The 20,492-nt window shown below is 47.2% G+C and overlaps 1 protein-coding gene across 1 annotated transcript; it reads right to left on the reverse strand.

Moving 5' to 3' along the window:
• Positions 1 to 17,469: 17,469 nt before the first annotated feature.
• On the reverse strand, positions 17,470 to 17,679 carry LOC118092460 (small ribosomal subunit protein eS28-like). The gene has a single exon (XM_035130486.1). It carries the CDS (start codon positions 17,677 to 17,679, stop codon positions 17,470 to 17,472), a length of 210 nt encoding a protein of 69 aa, XP_034986377.1.
• Positions 17,680 to 20,492: the final 2,813 nt, after the last annotated feature.

Raw genomic sequence — 20,492 nt, forward strand, 5'->3', positions numbered from 1 at the left:
GGCATTTAGTGTTGCTGGTCCCATGCCGTAGAACACTCTTCCAGCAGAGATGCGGCAGGCACCCTCACTTTTGACTTTCAAGCATCTTTTGAAAACTTTCTCTGCCACTCTTTATTTTTGATTTTTCAGGAGTCACTCGCCTAAATGACTGTCTTCTTATTTTTAGATTTGTTTTTATTAAAGATTTTTGTGTGTTACAAAACAAATAAACAAGGAAAAGTACATATAGCGTCTCCAATTACAATTCATTGAGTCTTTTTCACACTTCATTTACACTTGGCATGAGACACTATTGTCATAGACCATTGTGCAGTTGGAAGAAAAGAGAGGGGAGAGGTTGAAGAGGAGAAGAGATTGGGGGGGGGGGAAAGAGAAGAATGATCTTTTGTTCTACAGTCATACCTCGGTTTAAGTACGCCTCGGTTTGAGTACTTTCAGTTTAAGTACTCCGCGGACCCGTCTGGAACGGATTAATCCACTTTCCATTAGTTTCAATGGGAAAGTTCGCTTCAGGTTAAGTATGCTTCAGGTTAAGTACAGACTTCCAGAACCAATTGTGTACTTAAACCGAGGCACCACTGTATTGCATAGTGTTTGTGAAGTGTGTTGGTGTCAGGTTCTTTTTAAAAAATTGGTGTTTTATGTTTTGATGTTGTAGACTCCCCTGCAATCTCATGATATGCCAGCATAGAAATACTTTGATAAATGAATGAACGATTGAATGAACAAATGGCACAGCCACCCTCAAAAATAACATCTTTTTGCCTCTGCATCTTTCCACTTGCCGTTTGCAGACCCCAACAGTCAAACAGCCACATCATTAGGTGGCAGCACAAGCTTGGCAGCAAAACATATTTGGAAGCATTAATAATGAAGCCGGAATGTTGTGTACATTATGCTCATTCACCTGTGTCCTGGGCTTGCTGTAAGTGGCACATTACAAAGGAGCATTTGCAACGCTCATTAAGTATCCCCCAGGCTAATTAAATAATTAAAAGAAGATAATTTTCTATACAGTCCAAAGGCCATTATTAAGTTCTTTTTAATTGACTGGATCCTAGGGTGGCTCCCCCCCCCTCTGCTTTTGTTAACCCACTGACTACAAGTCATCTAAGATGCCAAATGAAATCTCCTTTATCAGCAGAACAGGGGCAATTCAGATGCTGTTAATATATTTTTCAACACATAGGAATATAGGAAGCTATTATTCAGAGTCAGAAAATTGCTCCATCTGTGGGTTAAACCACAGAGCCTAGGGCTTGCCGATCAGAAGGTCGGCGGTTCAAATCCCCGTGACGGGGTGAGCTCCTGTTGCTCAGTCCCTGCTCCTGCCAACCTAGCAGTTCGAAAGCACATCAAAGTGCAAGTAGATAAATAGGTACCACTACAGTGGGAAGGTAAACGGTGTTTCTGTGTGCTGCTCTGGTTCGCCAGAAGTGGCTTGGTCATGCTGTATGCCGGCTCCCTCGGCCAATAATGCGAGATGAGCGCCGCAACCCCAGAGTCAGTCATGGCTAGACCTAATGGTCAGGGGTCCCTTTACCTTTTTATCTCAATATTGTCTACACTGCCTGGCAGAAGCTGTCCAAGATTTCAACCTGGGGCTTCTCCTAGCCCTGCCTGGAAATGCTGGAGACTGAAGCTAGGACCTTCTGCATTCAAAGTAGATGCTCTGCCACTCAGCCATGGCCCTTCCTCTTATGCCATTTGGCTTACGGTCATCAGGTAACAGAGCTTTGATAGGTAAACAAATGGATTCCCCTGGATTGCATTAAAAGCTCAGCCACAAATTGTGGGCGGCAGAGCAGGACAACCATTCTAAACTGGCATGTGCCCAAAGAGGCTGGCTCTCAAGGTTGGGTCAGAACTCAGGAAGCTGCCTCCATCCCACATATAGAATCCAAATCTGTTGGGAATTATACTTGGGAAAGGGCCGTAGCTCAGCATGCAGGAAGTCCCAGGTTCAATCGCTAACATCTTTGAGCTTGGAGGGGTCATCTGCCTGAAATCACTGCCAATCAGTGTAGACTGTAGAGAATCCTCAGCTGGTTGGGCCAGTGGTGTGATACAGAATAAGGCAGATTCCTGAGTTCCTTTGCTTACTCGTGTCTAGACTGGCATATGGATCTTACTTCAACATTGGTGAGAGAACATCAACCTCCACCACATCTGGGGGCAGGCTGTCTTAGGGGTTTCATGGGGGATAACATCATTAAGTCAGAAGGGACTTCAAGGATCATCTACTCCAGCCATAGCTGCCAAGTTATCCCTTTTTTACAGGGATTTTCCCTTATGCTGAATATGCTTCCTCGCGAGAAAAGGGAAAACTTGGCAGCTATGACTCCAGCCAAACTTGGCCAAACTTGGCCCTCCAGATGTTTTGGGACTACAACTTCCATCATCCCTAGCTAACAGGACCAGTGGTCAGGGATGATAGGAATTGTAGTCCCATAACATCTGGAGGGCCGAGTTTGGCCATGCCAGATCTAGTCCAATGCCCTGCCTACATAGGAAACCAGCTACTACTGCAGACCTGACCATGCCTCTTCCTTATCTGGATGGAGGAGAGTGGTTGTGTGTGTGTGTGTGTGTGTGTGTGTGTGTGTACTGTACAAAGGTAAAATTTGCATCCCTTCCTCCACCCACCTCTGACTCTGCCCATCACTGGCATGTGGCTCTCAGTAGGTTGCCCAGACAGGAATGTGGCCCCCTGGACTGAAAAAGGTTCCCCACCCCTGATCAGGTAGAGAGAAAGTGCGAGAGAAGATGGAGTTGCAGCTGCTCAAAGAAGCCAGACAGTGTTATGGGCCATAATCGGAGCTGCAAAAGCACATTCGTCGGCATTTTCTCTCTTTAGTAGAGTTTCTTGGTCCCGGAAGGCCATGTTGATGGATGGAGCGTAATGGCTCTGTGTATTCTACAATGCACCACCGATCAATAAGGGATGCCCGCTAGGTACTGGTAGCCCCTTTATTAACTTATACATTTCATTCCACAACACGGTTGGTGTTTGTTCAAGCCCTCCTGCCACACACACACACACTATTGTTTTGTTCCTCCCACTGGGTTCCGTTGAAAAATGAGCTTCTTAATGATAGATTAGGAGTGGAGGGCAGCCACAGTCAGCTTGGCACTACCCTAATTAGTTTTATTGCCATCAGTCCTATTCAAACTGAGCATGTAAAGTAACTCTTCATGCTCCTCAGTGTTCTCCTCCTCTCTCTCGGAAAGGAACAGCAATGCAATGTTTATTTATTGCATTTATATCCCGCCATTTCTCCAAGGGCCACATGGTTCTCCCCCTCTTGCTAATCCCCACAGCAACCTGGTGAAGTCGGTTAGGCAGTAATCAGCCCACCAAGTGTCAGGAGCGAGCTGGCAGTAAATCACACAGTGCAAGCTGGAGTTAACTCTTTATTAGCAAGAACATGATCTGCACAAACTTGACGGAGTGTCAGGCCTCATGAGCCCAGCAGCTCGTCCCTGGTAGGTCTTGCCCCATGGATCAGTTGCTGAGACTGAAAGTCCCTGCCTCCCCACAGCAATCTAAGTCCCCTCCTCTCCAGGGTTTTCCCCAAGTGATCAGAGACTGTGTGAAGCCAACCTCTCCCTTTGCCCTTTTCATGCCTCTTCTGGTTCTGGGAGACAAATGGGGAGGGGAGCTTGTTGCAGTAGGAGGGGCAGACACCCATGACTCTTCACTAGCCTGACTCACCTCTTGGCCTCCCTCCTTCCCAGTGGGGGTAGGATGGGGAGAAAATATTGAGGGGGCTGAGCCCCCAGAAGATTATTGGGGGCCCCATGGGAGTCTAGCCCCCTAGAGTTGGCATCTGTGCTTATGGCCAATCAGGGGGGTGGCTTTGCCTGTCATTGGCTCTGGCTCCGTTGACTGTTGGCCTCCCTGATTTCCAGCTTACCAGTCCTAATGGACACCAGCCATTCCTGCATGTGACCATGGCTGTAATTGTGTGCTTACATATCTTTACCCATCTCAAAATAAAGATGTACAGTGGTACCTTGCAAGACGAAATTAATTCGTTCCATGAATCATTTTGTGTTGCGATAATTTCATCTTGCGAAGCGCGGTTTCCCATACGAATGCACTGAAATTTAATTCATGCATTCCTATGGGGGGGGGAGTGCAAAAAAAGGGCGCCGACTCACCTGCCATGACCGGAAGTTTTTCAGGGGGAAGCAGGAGGAGGGCCAGGGAGAGGCTCCCTCCCTCCTTCCCCAGCAGCCGGACCCTCGCGCCCAACCAGACAGCCAGCCCATTCGCAGGCAGGCAGGCAGGCTTAAGGTGAGTGAGGGGGATCCGGCTGCTGCGGAAGCCGGGTGATGGCGGTGGCGGAAGCGTGAGGTGGGCGGGCTTTGGGCAATAGCGGCGGAAGCACGAGGTGGGCTCCGGGCGATGGTGGCTCTCGGTCTGACTTTCTCCTCACGGCCATAGAAAACTTCGTCTTGCGAGTCTGCCAGGTACCACTCGTCTAGCAAGGTACCACTGTACTATGCTGCAGTCATGTACTTGCTTTGGCACTGGGTGCCATTTGAAGCATCCTGAATATTTCATGGCATCCACACAAATGCCACACAAACGATGAAGAGCTGCAGCAGACTGCTCCTGCTTCGGCCAGAGGCAGAATCAGGGCAGTGTGGCCGGTTTTCCTACGCTGGGTGCTGAGCAGGCCACCACAACTATGACACAGTGCATCCTCCGAATGGAAGGCAAGAGGTGTGGGGGGGGAACGCTGCATTTTGGCTTCACATAGGATGCCACTGAAATTGGAAAGCCCCAAGTCTGCCCCTACTTCAGCTCTGGAATTAATTTCAGGAAAGTTGCTTTAACTGGAATGTAGGAGGAACCACAGGGAGGCCAGATCAAACCCACAGAACAGAGATCTGCTCTTGCCTAGTCCTGGGTGGTGGCAGGCTGGCATTTTCCAAGCAACTGGAACCTGTGGTTGGAGGGGGGGGGGAAGTGAGCTACACCCACAGCCTGTTACCTTGAAGGGAGGCATCCTTGTGCTACTGATGAGTAATACCTACCCATTTATTCTGCTGGAAGCTGATCATCTGGAAAGTTCTCTATCGCCAACTCCGTCAGGGGTGGGAGGGTGGGCGGGTGGGTGGATTTTAATGTGCTATGAAAACTTTCGTTGACTAATTGCATCAGTTCATTAATTTAAACCTTGCAGCCCCAATAATAATATGGTGGGGTTTTTTTAAGCAGGTGGTAAGGAAAAGTACTTTTCAAAGATAAAATTTTCCCAAAATTGCATAAAAGAATGTGCTCCAGGAATGTTTTAATAAGAGATGAGAGAGCTCCTGCTGCTCTTCCCCAGCTCCTGTTGGCTTGGCTCAGAAATCAGCCGAGTTATTGCCACAAAAATCAGGAGAATCCCCCAGTGCGTTTCTGAGCTATTTCAAAGCCACCTGTGAGCTGCCTAATCTCCAGCCAGCAAGCCCCCCCCCTTACATAGCTTCCGTCTCATCTCTTTAAACCAGGTTATGGGGGGGGGAACCTATACCCCTCCAGGTGATGTTGGCCCCCCAACTCCATCACCTATAGCCAGCCTTTGACAGAGGGGAATAAATGTAGCCAAAACTGTGATCTATGTTAAAAAGTTTCATTTAATGAACATTGGAAGCAAACAGAAGCTTCTACAAAATGACATGCTTCCTCTTGCTTGTAATATGGATGCTTCCGCATGCCTTGGCTGTGTCCCCATCAATGCTTCCAAGAGTTTCAAGGGCCCCCTGTCTAGGATGGAGCATTTGCTAAGAAGGTGCAAGGCCTTCTATGACAGGAGGCCAGAGGAGAGCCAGTGTCCTCACAATTAGTCTTCTCACACTTATGCAATTAGGTTTAGAAGGGCCCCATCCACACTGCCCATTTAAACACATGGCTTCTCCCAAACAATCCCAGGAACCACAGTTTACCCTTTACACAGCTACAGTTACCAACATCCCCCACAAGCTACAGTCATAGCTGTCAAGTTTTCCCTTTTCTCGCGAGGAAGCCTATTCAGCATAAGGGAATTTCCCTTAAAAAAAGGGAGAACTTGACAGCTATGGCTACAGTTCCCAGGAAGCCTTGTGCTTTAAAGGTCCTTCAAATGTGAGGTCTGGATGGGACCTTAATTTCATGGGACTCACATGCCTTGCACCTTGTTTCCTGCCACTTGCCTGGAGCTTGGAAGAAGAACCCTTTCATAACATGGTGCTCTCAGGATTTCTGGACTCCGACTTCCCTCAGCCCCGGCCAGCATGGTGAATGCAGCTGATGGGAGCTGCAGTTCAAAATACCTCAAGGGCACCAGATTGGGAAATGCTGGCGAAAGCTGTTGTTATTTTAGCGCAGTCCTTTGGCATTTTCATCAAGGTGGTTAAAGGGCTCCTGAATGATTTGACCCTTTGTAGGTTGGCACAAGATGTAGGGGGGCAGTGCCAACAAACAGCAGGGCTGGAGGGTGTTTAAAAATTGATCTCGGCCTCCCCGTACTAAATAGGTACAAACGAAGAATCATGCATCGGTGCTGTGAATTATTCACACTGTTGTGCATGCTCAGGCAAATTGCTACATGCCTCTCCTCCTCTCTTTCCCCTGTTTTATTACGGCACTATTTTAAACCCAGGGATTACATCGGGTGGAATTAATACAGAGCAATATTTTAAAACTCATTTGTTCATAGAGGGGTAGCTGATGAGATGAGAAGATCAGAATGTGCTGGTTGGTAATCAGATAAATGCAAATACCAGCCTGCCAAAGATTGTGCATAGAGAATACGGAGGCAATCGGGTTTAAGGCTTTAGGAGACACTTGGGCTATTAAAGGGAAAAAAGGAAAAGGAAAAGAAAGCAAAGCAAAGCAGGTTCTCCCCATAGAGAACATGGGTTGCGGAAGGGTTAACAAGACATCCCAGGGTTGGAGAGGCGGGTCAGTTTGGATGGCCACATGTGTGATTGGTGGGTGTGCTGTTGCTGGGGAAATTTGCATATAGCAAATGATCGATTGACAGTCTTACCCTATATATGTTTAGCGAGCAGCTTTCAGTTCCACTTCTGCTGCTCGCAACGAATCTCCCGCCCGCCCTCCTCTAATTTTAGGCGTTCTTGCATTGACCTGTCACCTGTTTTGGATCAGGGGCCTGGTAGGAATTTTGCCACTTGGCTGATTGGCTGGTGCCAGGTGGTTTTTGCCTATTACGCTGCAATAAGTCACAACTTGTAAGGTTGGCGGTTAGGCATTGGTTCAAATTGGATGGTGGAGGGGTACGGATTTTGGTTGGGCCTGCCCTCATGGTTGCTGCTGCCTTTAGGGGTATTCCTCTAAAGCAGGGGTGTCAAACTCAAATTCATCGGGGGCCGCATCAGCAGTTTGGTCACCCTCAAAGGGCTGGTTGTATCTGTAGGACTATGTGTCCACTCTTTATTATCATAAATTATTGTCACTGCATTCAATTATTAGTGTTTTTTGTAATAATGTAAGTAATAACTAGCTCTGAAAGCAGAATAATGGCAAGTAGATATTCAAATGTACAATTATTGTACAATTTATTGAAAAATGATTTTGGGTAACTGCACTGGGTGGTGGAGGCTCGCTAGGGTTTTATGCAGGACCTTTGCAGAGCTACTAGTACCTGGAGATGCTGGGGTCCTTCTGCATGCAGGACAGATGTTCTGCCAGTGAGCCACCACCCTTCACCAAAGGGACTGGCTGAGGTTGACTCACTGGAGCTGCTCTCCTGGTTCCAGGGTTTAAGGGCCAGAAGTATAAAGCAGCATCCTATGTTTCTGAGGAGAGGGGGGGGAGGGAGGGAGGGAGGGAGGGAGGAAGGAAGGAAGGAAGGAAGGAAGGAAGGAAGGAAGAAAAGAGGGAGTGGGAGGGAGAGAGGAAGGAAGGAAAGAGGGGAGAGAAAGAAGAGTAGGAAATAAGGAAGGGAATAAAGAAGGAAAGAAAAAGAAAGAGAGAGAGAAGACGGAAAGGGAGAAAGAAGGAAGGAAGTAGAGGGAAAGAAAGAATAAGAATGAGGGAGAGGAAGAAAGATGGGAAGGACGGAGGGAAGAAAGGAAGGAAGTTCCTCACCAAAGACTTCTGAGCAGGTTTAGAGGGGTGCAGATAGCAGAGTCCACAAAGATTTGGCATCAAATTATTCAGGGTAATTAAAACAAAAATAGATCTTGAAGAGCTCCAAAAGGACCTCTCCAAACCGAGTGAATGTGTAGTGAAATGGCAAATGCTATCCAATGTAAACAAGTGTAAAGAGATGCATGTTGGGAAAAAAATATCTTAATTTCACACACATGCTCATGGGGTCTGAACTGGCAGTGCCTGAGCAAGAATGGGACCTTGGGGTCATTGTAGATACCTCAATGAAAACATCACACCTGTGGGTGGCAAGTGTGGAAAAGTCAACTCAAGTAGCTCCTACTACTTTTTTTGGGGGGGAGCTGCCAACAACGCTCTTAAAAATGGGACAAAATGGTGACTTGCTAGAAGCATCGCCATCACTCTGCTCCCCAGGCAAGGCACTTGCGCCTGAAGGATGAGCTTTTTAATTAAGCAGTAATATTATTGCTCTTCTGCTTTATGAGACTGTAATACAATTGTGGAGTGGATAAACTTACATGGCTGGAGGCAGAGCACTTCATCACAAGGGGATCTGATTATTGCCGAGCAAGAGAGTGGCAAATAATATCATCACAACGGGGAGACAAGGTCACTTGCGCTCATTTCCTCACCCCTCCCTCTTTCCATTAGTGGCAAAGATGCTTAAACCTGTCTCTTTGGATGTCACGTGACTACAGCTCCCATCATCCCTGCCTACTGGCCGTGCTGACCGGGGATGATGGAGCCTGGAGGACCACAGGTTCTGTACCACTATTTTATGAAAGGGTTGTCAGGCAAGAGCCATACAGGGTGACGCTTTATCCCTCGATGAGTAAATGGAAGTGAGCAACCAGCGATTAGTTTGAGACAAAGATTATTCGAGGCCAGACTTGAAAATTGTTTTTGTAGACTGGAGCTGAGCCCTAGGTAAAGGTAAAGGGACCCCTGACCATTAGGTCCAGTCGTGACCGACTCTGGGGTTGCGCACTCATCTCACATTATTGGCCGAGGGAGCCGGCGTATAGCTTCCAGGTCATGTGGCCAGCATGACAAAGCCGTTTCTGGCAAACCAGAGCAGCACATGGAAACGCCGTTTACCTTCCCGCTGTAGCGGTTCCTATTTATCTACTTGCATTTTTGACGTGCTTTCGAACTGCTAGGTTGGCAGGAGCTGGGACCGAGCAACGGGAGCTCACCCCGTCACAGGGATTCGAACCGCCGACCTTGTGATCAGCAAGCCCTAGGCTCAGTGGTTTAACCACAGTGCCACCTGGGTCCCTGTAGCTGAGGCCTGGTACACATCAAATAATAAAGGGAGCATCTTATGTATCTTCCTCCAAATATGAAGACAGGAACTGGTGGATTGAGTAGACGAGACCAATAGTGGGTCCAAGGCGATTTCTACACATGCTGTACAGGGGAACCTGGGAAAGGAGCCTGTCTAGGAGAAGGAAAACTCTGATCCTAAACTTCTGCTGCCTTGCAGCTCTACTGATTCTTGAGAAAAGCCGTGGGAGTAAACCCGAGGAAAAATACTTGTGCTGCATCTTCTGGAGAAGAAAAGGCAGAGGAGTAAACTCCACACAAATCCATGATATTAAACTCCACTCCAGAGTCCTTACAGCAGTTGGAGGGTGCCTCTTTCCAGCAACTCCTGCAGCCAAGCTAGTGCAACTTAACGCAAAAAATGTGTTGAGCATCAGCTTGGGAAACAGTCCTGGGTGGTCAGGCAGTTCACATACCACACTGTGAGCTTTGGTTGTCCTATTAAAGGTATGCTTTAAATATGTAAGTGAATTTTGCTTTAAAAGGGGGGGGGGGGGAGGCGCCAATCAACAGCTTTCTCTCCCCCAGAGGAGGCTACATTTTTGCTGACGAGATATCCGTGTTGCTAATTTAGCAGAGAGAGTGAAAGTTAGAAATATTTAAAAGGACTCTAGGTGCTCTGTGCCTTGAAGAATATTCATGCCCCCCAAATGATTTTGTAGCTCTGGTTATAATAGCACCCGCCCCTCCCTAATGCATCATTCTCTTTGCTCCACGCCGGCAGTTTTTGAAAACAGTTCTCGGCGAATGGAAGTGGGGACAGTTTGGGGGAACTGTGAGGGGGGGAAATGAGGAAAATGAAATAAATATTTCATCAGCAGTCAGCCTTTCAAAGGCACCAGATGAGTAACCTAATTCAATCAAACATATGCTTTGAACAGCCGCCTTGTTATTTTATAAATATGGGTTTAAAAGGATGTGTGAAGTGAAAGAACATCTGGTTAGAAAGAAGCTACTTGGCTCTTTTTTAATGTCTCGTCCTGATCACTGTGTGTAGTTTTGCACAGCAGTCGGCATTTAGGAGGTGTTTGCCACATGCAGAGAAACGGGAAAGGATGCTTTTCATTGAGCCTGAGCCCATTTCCCTTTCCTGCTCTCTCGTCCCTTCTCAGGGCAGCCCTTACACCAAGGATACACCCTCTGGATGTTGTTGAACTTAAATTCTCATCAGCCCCAGCCAGGAGACCTTGGGTAGAATTTTCTTGAGCCCTGGAGATATTGTTGGACTGCAACTCCCATCAGCTCCAGCTAGCATGGTCAATAGTTAGCGATGATGAGAGTTGCAGTCCAACAGCAGCTGGAGGGTACCACGTGAGCTACACCTGCTCTACGCCTTGTATAATTTGATAAAATCTTCCATGATCTCCTTACAGTGCAATTCATAGTAATTCACACATGGCCGAGCATGCCCTCAACCTGGTCTTTGTGTCAAGGGTGCTTCCGATTCAAGGAATGCACACAACAGAATACAACTTACAAGAAATAAAAGAAGTACTAATAATGTTTTCTCCTGCTCTGGGGACTAGGCTCTGAACCAATGCTTCACGTTGCTGTCAGTTTGCATTTCTTAGTGCAGAAAGTATTGATCTGATGTGTACAGATCTTTCCTATTCTAATTAATTCAAGAAGGCTCTGGAAACTTCTAGAAGCTTTTCTGTGTGAGAGAAGCAAGCAGCAGGTTCATGATGCTCGGGTTATACCTTCGGAGAAGCTGAGTACAGCTGGCTTAAACTGGTTCTGTTATTTCTTCTGCCAAGTAGAAAAGTAAGGCCAGAAGGAGCCTGGGTTTCACTTTCTCTTTCTATCTCTTTTCCTTCTGGTGTGGTGTTCTGTATACAGTGGTACCTCGGGTTACAAATGCTTCAGGTTACAAACTCCGCTAACCTGGAAGTAGTACCTCAGGTTGAGACCTTTGCCCCAAGAGGAGAATGGAAATCGCGCAGTGGCGCCGCTGTGGCAGCGGGAGGCCCCATTAGCGAAAGCACGCCTCAGGTTAAGAACGGTATCGGCTTAAGAACGGACCTCCAGAACTAATTAAGTTCGTAACCCGAGGTACTACTGTATAGTGTTTAGGAATAGACTTATTATAAGTTCTTGTAAGTTTAAGTTAAGTCTTCTGCAATTGCATTTCTTATAGACAGTACCAATCCTGAATGTATGGATTTGTGATCATTATGCTCATTTGCCTTCAGTAGCAGTAAAGCTCTGTTGAATGAAATACAATTGCGTCTGGTCTATTTTGGGGGGATCCTGCAATGTGTTTTACTCTGCTAACTATATGTTGAGGTTCTGCTCTGGACATTCCACCTATAGATCAGGAAGAACTTTCTGACAGTAAGAGCTGTTTTACAGTGGAACGGACTCCTCCGGGAGGTGGTGGTTTCTCCTTCCTTGGAGGTTTCTAAGCAGAGGTTGGATGGCCATCCATCATGGATGATCTAGTAGAGATCCCTACATTGCTGGGGGTTGGACTAGATGACCCTTGTGCTCCCTCCCTACTCTACAAGCCTATGATTCCATGCAGCATCCAGCACATCAAATTGCAATTGCTGCAATAGGCAGAAATACCCTTGAGTTGTCTGACAAGACCTGCAATCAATTTCCAGTGGTTCGTGGGCAGTGGGGAGGGGGGTGCAGGGGAACCTTGAAGTTCATCGATCTAGATCAGGCATCCCCAAACTGCGGCCCTCCAGATGTTTTGGCCTACAACTCCCATGATCCCTAGCTAACAGGACCAGTGGTCAGGGATGAAGGGGATTGTAGTCCAAAACATCTGGAGGGCCGAAGTTTGGGGATGCCTGATCTAGAGGCTCCTTCAGCTCTGTGGTGGCCAAATTACCTAGACCATAGCTTTGGGTTTCAGGGCTTTAAAGCACCAGTCTGTACATGCTACTCATGTGTGCCAGCCTCCTGTCAACTGCCGGCCCGGCATTTCATTCCAGCCAGTTGGCAGCAGCTCTTTGTCAGGATCAAATGGGAAGGATCTACAGAATGAAGCGAACTGGAAGAATAATGTTAAGCCCGTCACCTGCCTGCCTCTTTCTGGGTGTGTGTATATGCTCACAACTCACTTCCAGCAAGAGCTGTCAGGAGTACACTGTAATTTACCTCCCAATTAAAGCAAGAGAAAGCCAAAGATCAGGCAGGTAATTGATGGACGTCCAGGGCAATAAGGCCTCATTTCCATGCAAAGCAAGTTTGAAGGTTTGGCTGCGGCCGGGAGAGCAGCGAGGAACAGAAAGAGCTTGTCTTACATTAGAACTCTCTGATTTAATAATCTGTCTCACAGAAGATGGAGCAAGCTTGTTTTCTGCCGCTCCAGAGGGTAGGACCGGAACTGATGGATTCAAATTGCAAGAGAGGAGGTTCTGGCTAAACATTAAGAAGAACTTTCAGACAGTAGGAGCTGCTTGGCGGTAGAAAGGACTCCCTCGGAAGGTGGTGGCCTCCCCTTCACTGGAGGTTTTTAAACAGAGGGTGGATGGCTGTCTGTCTGGAATTCTCTAGCTGTGATTCCTGCATTGCAGGGGGTTGGAGGAGAGGACCCTTGGGGTCCCTTCCAACTCTACAGTTCTGTGATTCTACAATTCTAATTAAACTCGCGTATTCTCAAGGGAGCGAAGGTGGATGAGCCTTTTGTCTCAAAATGGGGGAGATGATGAGCAGAGATTGGCACCCCCACCATAGACAGAGGCATTAACAGGCTGAGGGGAGCCTGGGCATGCAACCCTCTGGGGGACCCCAAACCCTGGGTTGCTTGCCATTGTTTTCCCCAGCTCTGGTATGCTAGCTAAGCTAAGTTCAGTTGCTTTAGTCTATATACAAGCCAATTGAAATCCAACAATTATGAGCAACACAGCTATTACACTTGCTCACCTTTGAGAGCTGGTGTGGTGCAGCCTTTAGAGCAGGGGTCAGCAAACTTTTTCAGCAGGGGGGCGGTCCACTGTCCCTCAGACCTTGTGGGGGGCGGGCAGACTATATTTCAAAAGAGAGAGAGAGAGAATTCCTATGCCCCACAAACAACCCAGAGATGCATTTTAAATAAAAGGACACATTCTACTCATGTAAAAACACACTGATTCCCAGACTGTCTGAGGGCTGGATTCAGAAGGCGATTAGGCCAGATGTGGCCCCTGGGCCTTAGTTTGCCTACCCATGCTTTACAGCAAGTACCGTATGACAAACCTCAGGCCCTGAGGCCAAATGTTTCACTCCAATGTTTCCCTCCGGTCCTCTCTCCTTGGCCCTTGGGACGCACTCCAGACCACCCCTCCTCTTCTTTCTGGCCTGCTCCGCAGCCTCCTCCAGATCCTTTCTAGAATGTGTCCCTGACTGTCAGGCTTGGGGGATTCTCTCTTCCCCCCGGTAGCATCAAGGAAGAAACAAGAAAGTTTGTATTTATGGTTTTATGCAGTCATTGTGGTGCAAGACAAAGAATCCAGTCCTTAACTCCATAGTGAAGTTGCTCACTCCAAGCTCCTCCTCTTCTTTCCCCAGCAACAACCCTCTATGGGGGGGCCTCAGGAGTCAAATGTCCTTTGCTCTTGAATTCGAATTGAGCAGTGAGTACGCGGGGATGGTTGAGCTTCTATGCTTTCTAAGGACGTCTCTGCTGGCAGTTTTGCCCCTCCTTCTCCTTACACCTCATGACTTGGCAGCTCTGAGTTCTGTTGTAATTCAATCCTGTCTCCCTCTTCTCTTGAAACTACTGGAGAGGGGCGATCCCCAGCGCTCCTCTTCATTCCAGTCCCTGACATTGACCTATAATAATGCCTCTTGCTTGCTTGACTAGAGAGATGTACAGGTAGAAGCCCCTGGCTTTGGGGTGGCTGGAGTGAAGCCTACCCTATAAGGATAAGATTTGCATCTGTTGCCCTACTCATTACTGCCATGTGGCCCACGGAAGGTTCCCCATGTGGCCCTCAAGTTGGAAAAGGTTTTCCATCCCTGACTTTGAGCATTGGACTTGAACCACAGGGATTTGAGATAAGTGCTCCCTCCCACTTGCCAATTGTCCCCCCCCCAAAGTCAAAATCCCATCGCCTGAGCAAGTGCTGGTCCCATGTTTTGGAAGCTCCTTGGCAAGACCCTCTCAATGCCTCCCTCTCCTAGAAAACCCACTGCTCTGATTCCCAAGTACGGCTCCTTTTCCTCCTCATGGGCTTGCTTGCCAGGCAGAGAACCAAAGAGCAAGCAAACAGCAACATCCGCGGCTCCTCTTTCTCACCACCAGTGTTGTGTGGGCCATAGGAGGAGGTGGGTGAACAAGCCAACAGGTTGCAATGGTGAACAGGAGGGGGTGTGGACCCTCAGCAGATGCCCACCCCTGCTGACACTTGAGGCTGGCCCTTACCTTGGCCCTTACTCAGATTTAGGAACTGAGCCAAGAAAACACACACTTCCCTTGGGAGGGCTGTGCACTTCTGTGTGGTCAGTATATGGCTCATAATTCTTATTTTCATAGTGCACGCGCTCCACTAAAAATTTCATTTTATAGCCTGGAGAAAATGCATCAAGCACGACTGACAGGACAGCCTATAGGTAATGAGCTGAGAAGGGAGCATTTTCCAGTGCAATTAATTCTCAAGTGCTCTGCAGCAGGGCTAGGATCTAATATTTGTTTTTTTTGCTCCACCGGATGAACTGAAGTTGATACAAACAATTACCTTGCAAAGATCCATACGTAGAAAGTCCTATGGATTAAGGTGTCCAGCTAATTAACGGTTTGGAGTCGCTTTATCGCCTGTCTTTACAATGATTCATTAACTTTTAAATGCATTTGCATATTACCAAAACGGAGAGGCTCATTCGAGATGTTGAAGGAAGCCTTAGATAGCATCACTTAATATACAAAAGGGATTACCATTGTTAGAAGGAAAGGTCATATTTGAAGGCACCCTGGAACCAAAAATAGACTCGGATATAAACAAGGATGTCCTTATCTCTCAGCTGTCCTGATCACTGTTTGTGCTCACAGATTAAGATTCTTTCCCTCACCCACGCTGACCACTAAAGCTCTAGTACAGAAAGATGAGGCCAACAGGCAGTTCAGGTGTACATTAGCAGCATTACCTAAGGCAACGTTATAAGCAGGGATTCAAGAGCATCCATTTGCTCCCTCTGCCAGGAGCCAAACAGAAACATAAGAACTCAAGATGAGCCCTTCCAGATCAGACCTTGCTAGTCTAGGATCCTGTTTTCCATTGTAGACAACCAGATAGATGCCTATGGAAAGGCTAACAGTAGGGCATGAAGGCAATAGCCATCTGCTCCTGTTTCTCTCATGCAACTGGTATTCAGTGGTAGGGATGGGGAAGAAATTCAGTTTGCATTTTGCTGAGAAACTACCTAACCCACACTTTGTGCACCACTACCAGAACCAAAACAAAATTGTCATTTGAAATTCACCCTTCTCTGAATTTTGCAATGCAGTTCGCCAGCCCATGTCTATGAAAATTCCATTGATTAGAGGAAAGTGTTCATTAAAAAGGTATTATATCAGGGGAACTTACTTGCAAAAAATGTGTATATTGTCGAGCAAAGCTACTTTCAAAAACATGTATTTTAGGAGAAATTTGCACTAAGGTGTGGATGAATTTTCTTGAGATAAGACTGATTCTTTTGACAATGATTCATTACGTTTGAGAGTTTTTATGTTTTTATATATTACTAGCTCGCCCCGCCACGCGTTGCTGTGGGTTATTTGTGTGATTTTCCCTACCCTGTGCCGATCCATGACATATCCCTGTGATTCCCCCACTCCTCCCCCTCTCTCATCCCTGTGAATCCCCCAACTCTGTCCTGATCCATGACCTATTATGCCCCCTCTTCCCCCCATCCCCGGCTTATCCCTGTGATTTCCCCCCTCTCCTCCCCCTAACCCCCCACTTACCCCTGTGATTTCCCTCCTCTCCTCCGTCCAACCCCCCCCCCAGGTTATCCCTGTGACCCGTTCATTTTGCACACAATCATTCCCCCAAAGCGCATGTTCTGTAAAATTTTGCCCCATCCCAACCCTGACTCCCCTACCCACATGTGTTATGTGAAATAACATTTATTCTACCCAAAGGCATGGCCCTCTAAAAGGCCCATATTCAGTTGATTCTATGCTGCAGCCTATTCGGCCCCTTTTTAATGCCTTTGCTTTGGACTGGATTTTTGTCTCTTGATGGTTTTGTTTTCATCCCAATCTGTTGCATTTTAAATCTGCTTTTATAGCTTATTCTTGTATTATTTTGGCAGCCGTGTGTAAGATGCCTCAGCTGATGGAAAAGTGGAGTGGAAATATATTAAATAAATGAAAAGACCACAACGATTTGTTTCCTCCCAATAATTGGCAGAAACGCCTCCTTCTTAGCTTCACACGCACAAATCAAAACTTGAAAACATTGCAGAGTTGAGACAAGGGGGTGCAGGAAGGAAAGTAAGGAGAGTCACATTTGGGATTAAAGATTGTTGCCCGATACATTGGGGGCGATTCTTCACCCACCTTGTCCTCTGGAATTTTGCATCGCACAGAGCCTCATTAACTGTGAGAATGAACAAATGTGAAGAATGGCTGTACTTATGAGGGAGAATGTGTTTGAGTCTCCAGGGTTTAGACTTACTTCACTGCCTGCATCTAAGCTCCATTAACACTAAGGAGAGGCTAGCCAGATGAGATGTGCAGCTAGGCAGGCGTGTCATCGTGGGAGGAGATGTGAAATTGGGAGTGAGCTGTAAAAAAACAAAACAAAACCCCCTGAAAGTTAAATCCCCTATTCCTAAAGTGTTTTTACTTTGCAGAATTCTTTGACATTCTTGCCAATGTTGCCCCTACTTTATGAGGTAGGACAACAGCATTCTCTCTCTCTCTCTCTCTCTCTCTCTCTCTCTCTCTCTCTCTCTCTCTCTCTCTCTCTCTCTCTCTCTCTCTCTCTCTCTCTCGGCAAAGGAAGTTTATTAGAAGGACAGAAGGTAGCTCATCACTCTTTGACCAAGCTTGTACAAACACATCACATGGGAGAGTTTTGACTCAACTTGGCCACAGCTCAGTGCAACTGCCGGGCCTCGCGTTCAGACTCCAACAGCGTGAGCACATCCCCTTCCCCGATTGGGCCTTTCACGTTGCGGATAATCGAACGGCTGGTGTCATCCATGAATTCCACATGGACCTCGGTGCACTGCCCTTGCGAGCCTGTCTGGCCCAGCACTTTGGTGACTTGGGCCAGCTTGATGGGCTGCACGTGGCTCGTGTCCATGGCGGAGGCAGAGGCGGAGGCAGGAGGCAGAAAGGGACAACAGCATTCTCAAGGAGGGCTGCCCCAAGACGTTGTCTTGCTGCATATAAATTTAACCCAATTTAATGCATTGATTTAAAACATTTATATGCTGCTACACGCTATAAAAATCAATGCTAGTTGGAAACAATATACCGTATTTTCCCCTGTATAAGTCTATATTTTTTTTCTAAATTTTTGAAGTTTAAAATAAGGGGTCGTCTTATACACGGATAGTGCACAGTGCCTTTTCTTAATTTTGAGTCCCAAAAATTGTGGTGGTCATCTTATATATGGGGGCATCTTTTACACGGAAAAATACGGTAGATAGAACGGATAAAATACAAGATTCAAAAATTAAGACTAATCGCAAACGGCATATAGCCCAAGAAGGAGCGTAAAATCAAGTAAATAATCATAAAACACAGCTGACAGTCCAAGCAGATCCCAACTCAAGAGAAGGCAGTTGTGAACAAATGGTCATTTAGAGCTTGCTCGACTGGCTGCAATCATCATAGAATTGTAGAGTTGGAAAGGACGCCAGGGGTCATCTAGTCCAACCCCTGCAATGCAGGCATGTAATAATGGGGTGGTACATATTTCAGCTGGAACAAACTTCCACAGGCATGGGGCTACAACTGAAAAGGCCCTGCCCCCCCATGCTCAACAGCTCAGCTGCTCTCACATGAAATGCACCATCAGCCTAAAATGCCCTTGAGATAGTAGCATCATTCAGACACAGAGGGGTGGGGAGTGGTATTGTGACAGCTGCCTCCATCCCCATGTGTGTTCAAGCAAAATCAGTTTAATAAAAAAGCAAAACAAAATAAAAATTACTGATGAAGAGGTGTCTGGCTGGCTATTAGTACACTGTTGTAAAAGAACAGCATTCTACACATTCTCAGAAGTGTTTTCATTATTATTTTACAGCCTGAAGGCCTGTATCCTCTTATTGAAAAGGTAGTCTTGGGGCCAAGCTGCATTTGGCACTGATATTCATGAATGCAATGAATGTGGATTTTTAAAAAGGCCCCAGGTGCTGAGAATGCCAAGCTTGTAAGTTCGATCCCCATACAGGACAGCTGCATATTCCTGCATTGCAGGGGGTTGGACTAGATGACCCTCAGGGTCCCTTCCAATTCTATCATTCTATGACTTTGAGGCAGCTCAAAAGGGGTCCCAAGTATAGAATGGGTGAGTGTGCAGAGCAAGAAATGCTCACTCTAATTTGAATTATCCAGTTGTCTAGTGGTTGGTTTTTCGAAAGCAGTTGAAATGGCCCTGTAGGGATTGCATGCATTTCACGAGATTGTTCTTTAAAGGTCAGCAGAAACGACATTGGAAGGAACCACCGGCAGTATATTTATAAAGGTTGTATCATCAGCTGCAGTGAGAGGGCCTGGCAGGGCGGGGCAGGTGTCTGTTGCACAAGCAATCTGTTCCCATGCGAAAGGTCCTTGACCACTGTGTTTCCTTGACTCATCCAAAGGCAGAGGTGTAAATATCAGGGCTGTCTCGATAGTAGGGCAAGTTCGGATGCCGACGACGGGTGCCATTTATCAGAGCCAGGAAAAGGGGAAGGTGCGTCAACCTTTGCAATGGCACAGCTTGCGGGCATTTGTCTGATTCAGGAGACGGAGCAGGGGGTGTCCTTCATTTTCTCCTGATCTGCTTCTCCCATGCCAAGGATACATCCAAAGGCCACCGTAGCCCATGTGGGGCTCTCCATAGATGACTGAACTCCAACTTGCATCAGCCAAGGCAGTTTTAGTCCAACAGGTCCAGTATACCTGAAGGAGCGTCTCCACCCCCATCATTCTGCCTATGCCTATGAGGTCCAGCGCTGAGGGCCTCCTGGCGAGAAGCCCTTGCTGCGAGAACCAGGAACCAGGCAGAGGGTCTTCTCGGTAGTGGCACCCGCCCTGTGGAACGCCCTCCTAAGGTAAAGGTAAAGGGACCCCTGACCATTAGGTCCAGTCGTGACCGACTCTGGGGTTGTGGCGCCAATCTTGCGTTATTGGCCAAGGGAGCCGGCATACAGCTTCCAGGTCATGACAAAGCCGCTTCTGGCAAACCAGAGCAGCACACGGAAACACCGTTTACCTTCCCGCTGTAGCGGTACCTATTTATCTACTTGCACTTTGACGTGCTTTCGAACTGCTAGGTGGGCAGGAGCTGGGACCAAACAACGGGAGCTCACCCCGTCACTGGGATTTGAACCGCCAACCTTCTGATCAGCAGGCCACCTTCTGATCAGCAGGCCACAGTGCCACCTACGTCCCGGAATGCCCTCCTAACAGATGTCAAAGAGAAAAACAACTACCAGACTTTTAGAAGACATCTGAAGGCAGCCCTGTTTAGAAGCCGCACAGAGTGGCTGGGTTTCCCCAGATGGTCGGGGTATAAATAAATCATCATCATCATCATCATCATCATCATCATCATCATCATCATCATCATCATTACAGCTGGAGGAAATAACTCAGGTGACCTCTGTCCTAAGGACTATGGCTCTGAAATGGCTTGCTTGTTGGAAGAGGTGCCATTGTCCTGCCCAAGCTGGGCAATGGAGAGGATTCATTAGCTGTGATTCCTGCGTTGGAGGGGGTGGGTTAAAGAATACAGCCATCCAGACTCTGTTTAAAAACTACCACCTTCCAAGGTAGTCCTTTCCACTCTTACTGTCAGAAAGTTCTTCCAAATGTTTAGCTGTCGTATAATTTGAAGCCTTCAAAGATGGAGCAAGCAAAAAACAAGCTTGCTCCATCTTCTGTGTAATGGCCCTTCAGATATTT

The sequence above is a fragment of the Zootoca vivipara genome, chromosome 14 (genome assembly GCF_963506605.1).
Source record: "Zootoca vivipara chromosome 14, rZooViv1.1, whole genome shotgun sequence".
In the NCBI taxonomy this organism is placed as follows: domain Eukaryota; kingdom Metazoa; phylum Chordata; class Lepidosauria; order Squamata; family Lacertidae; genus Zootoca; species Zootoca vivipara.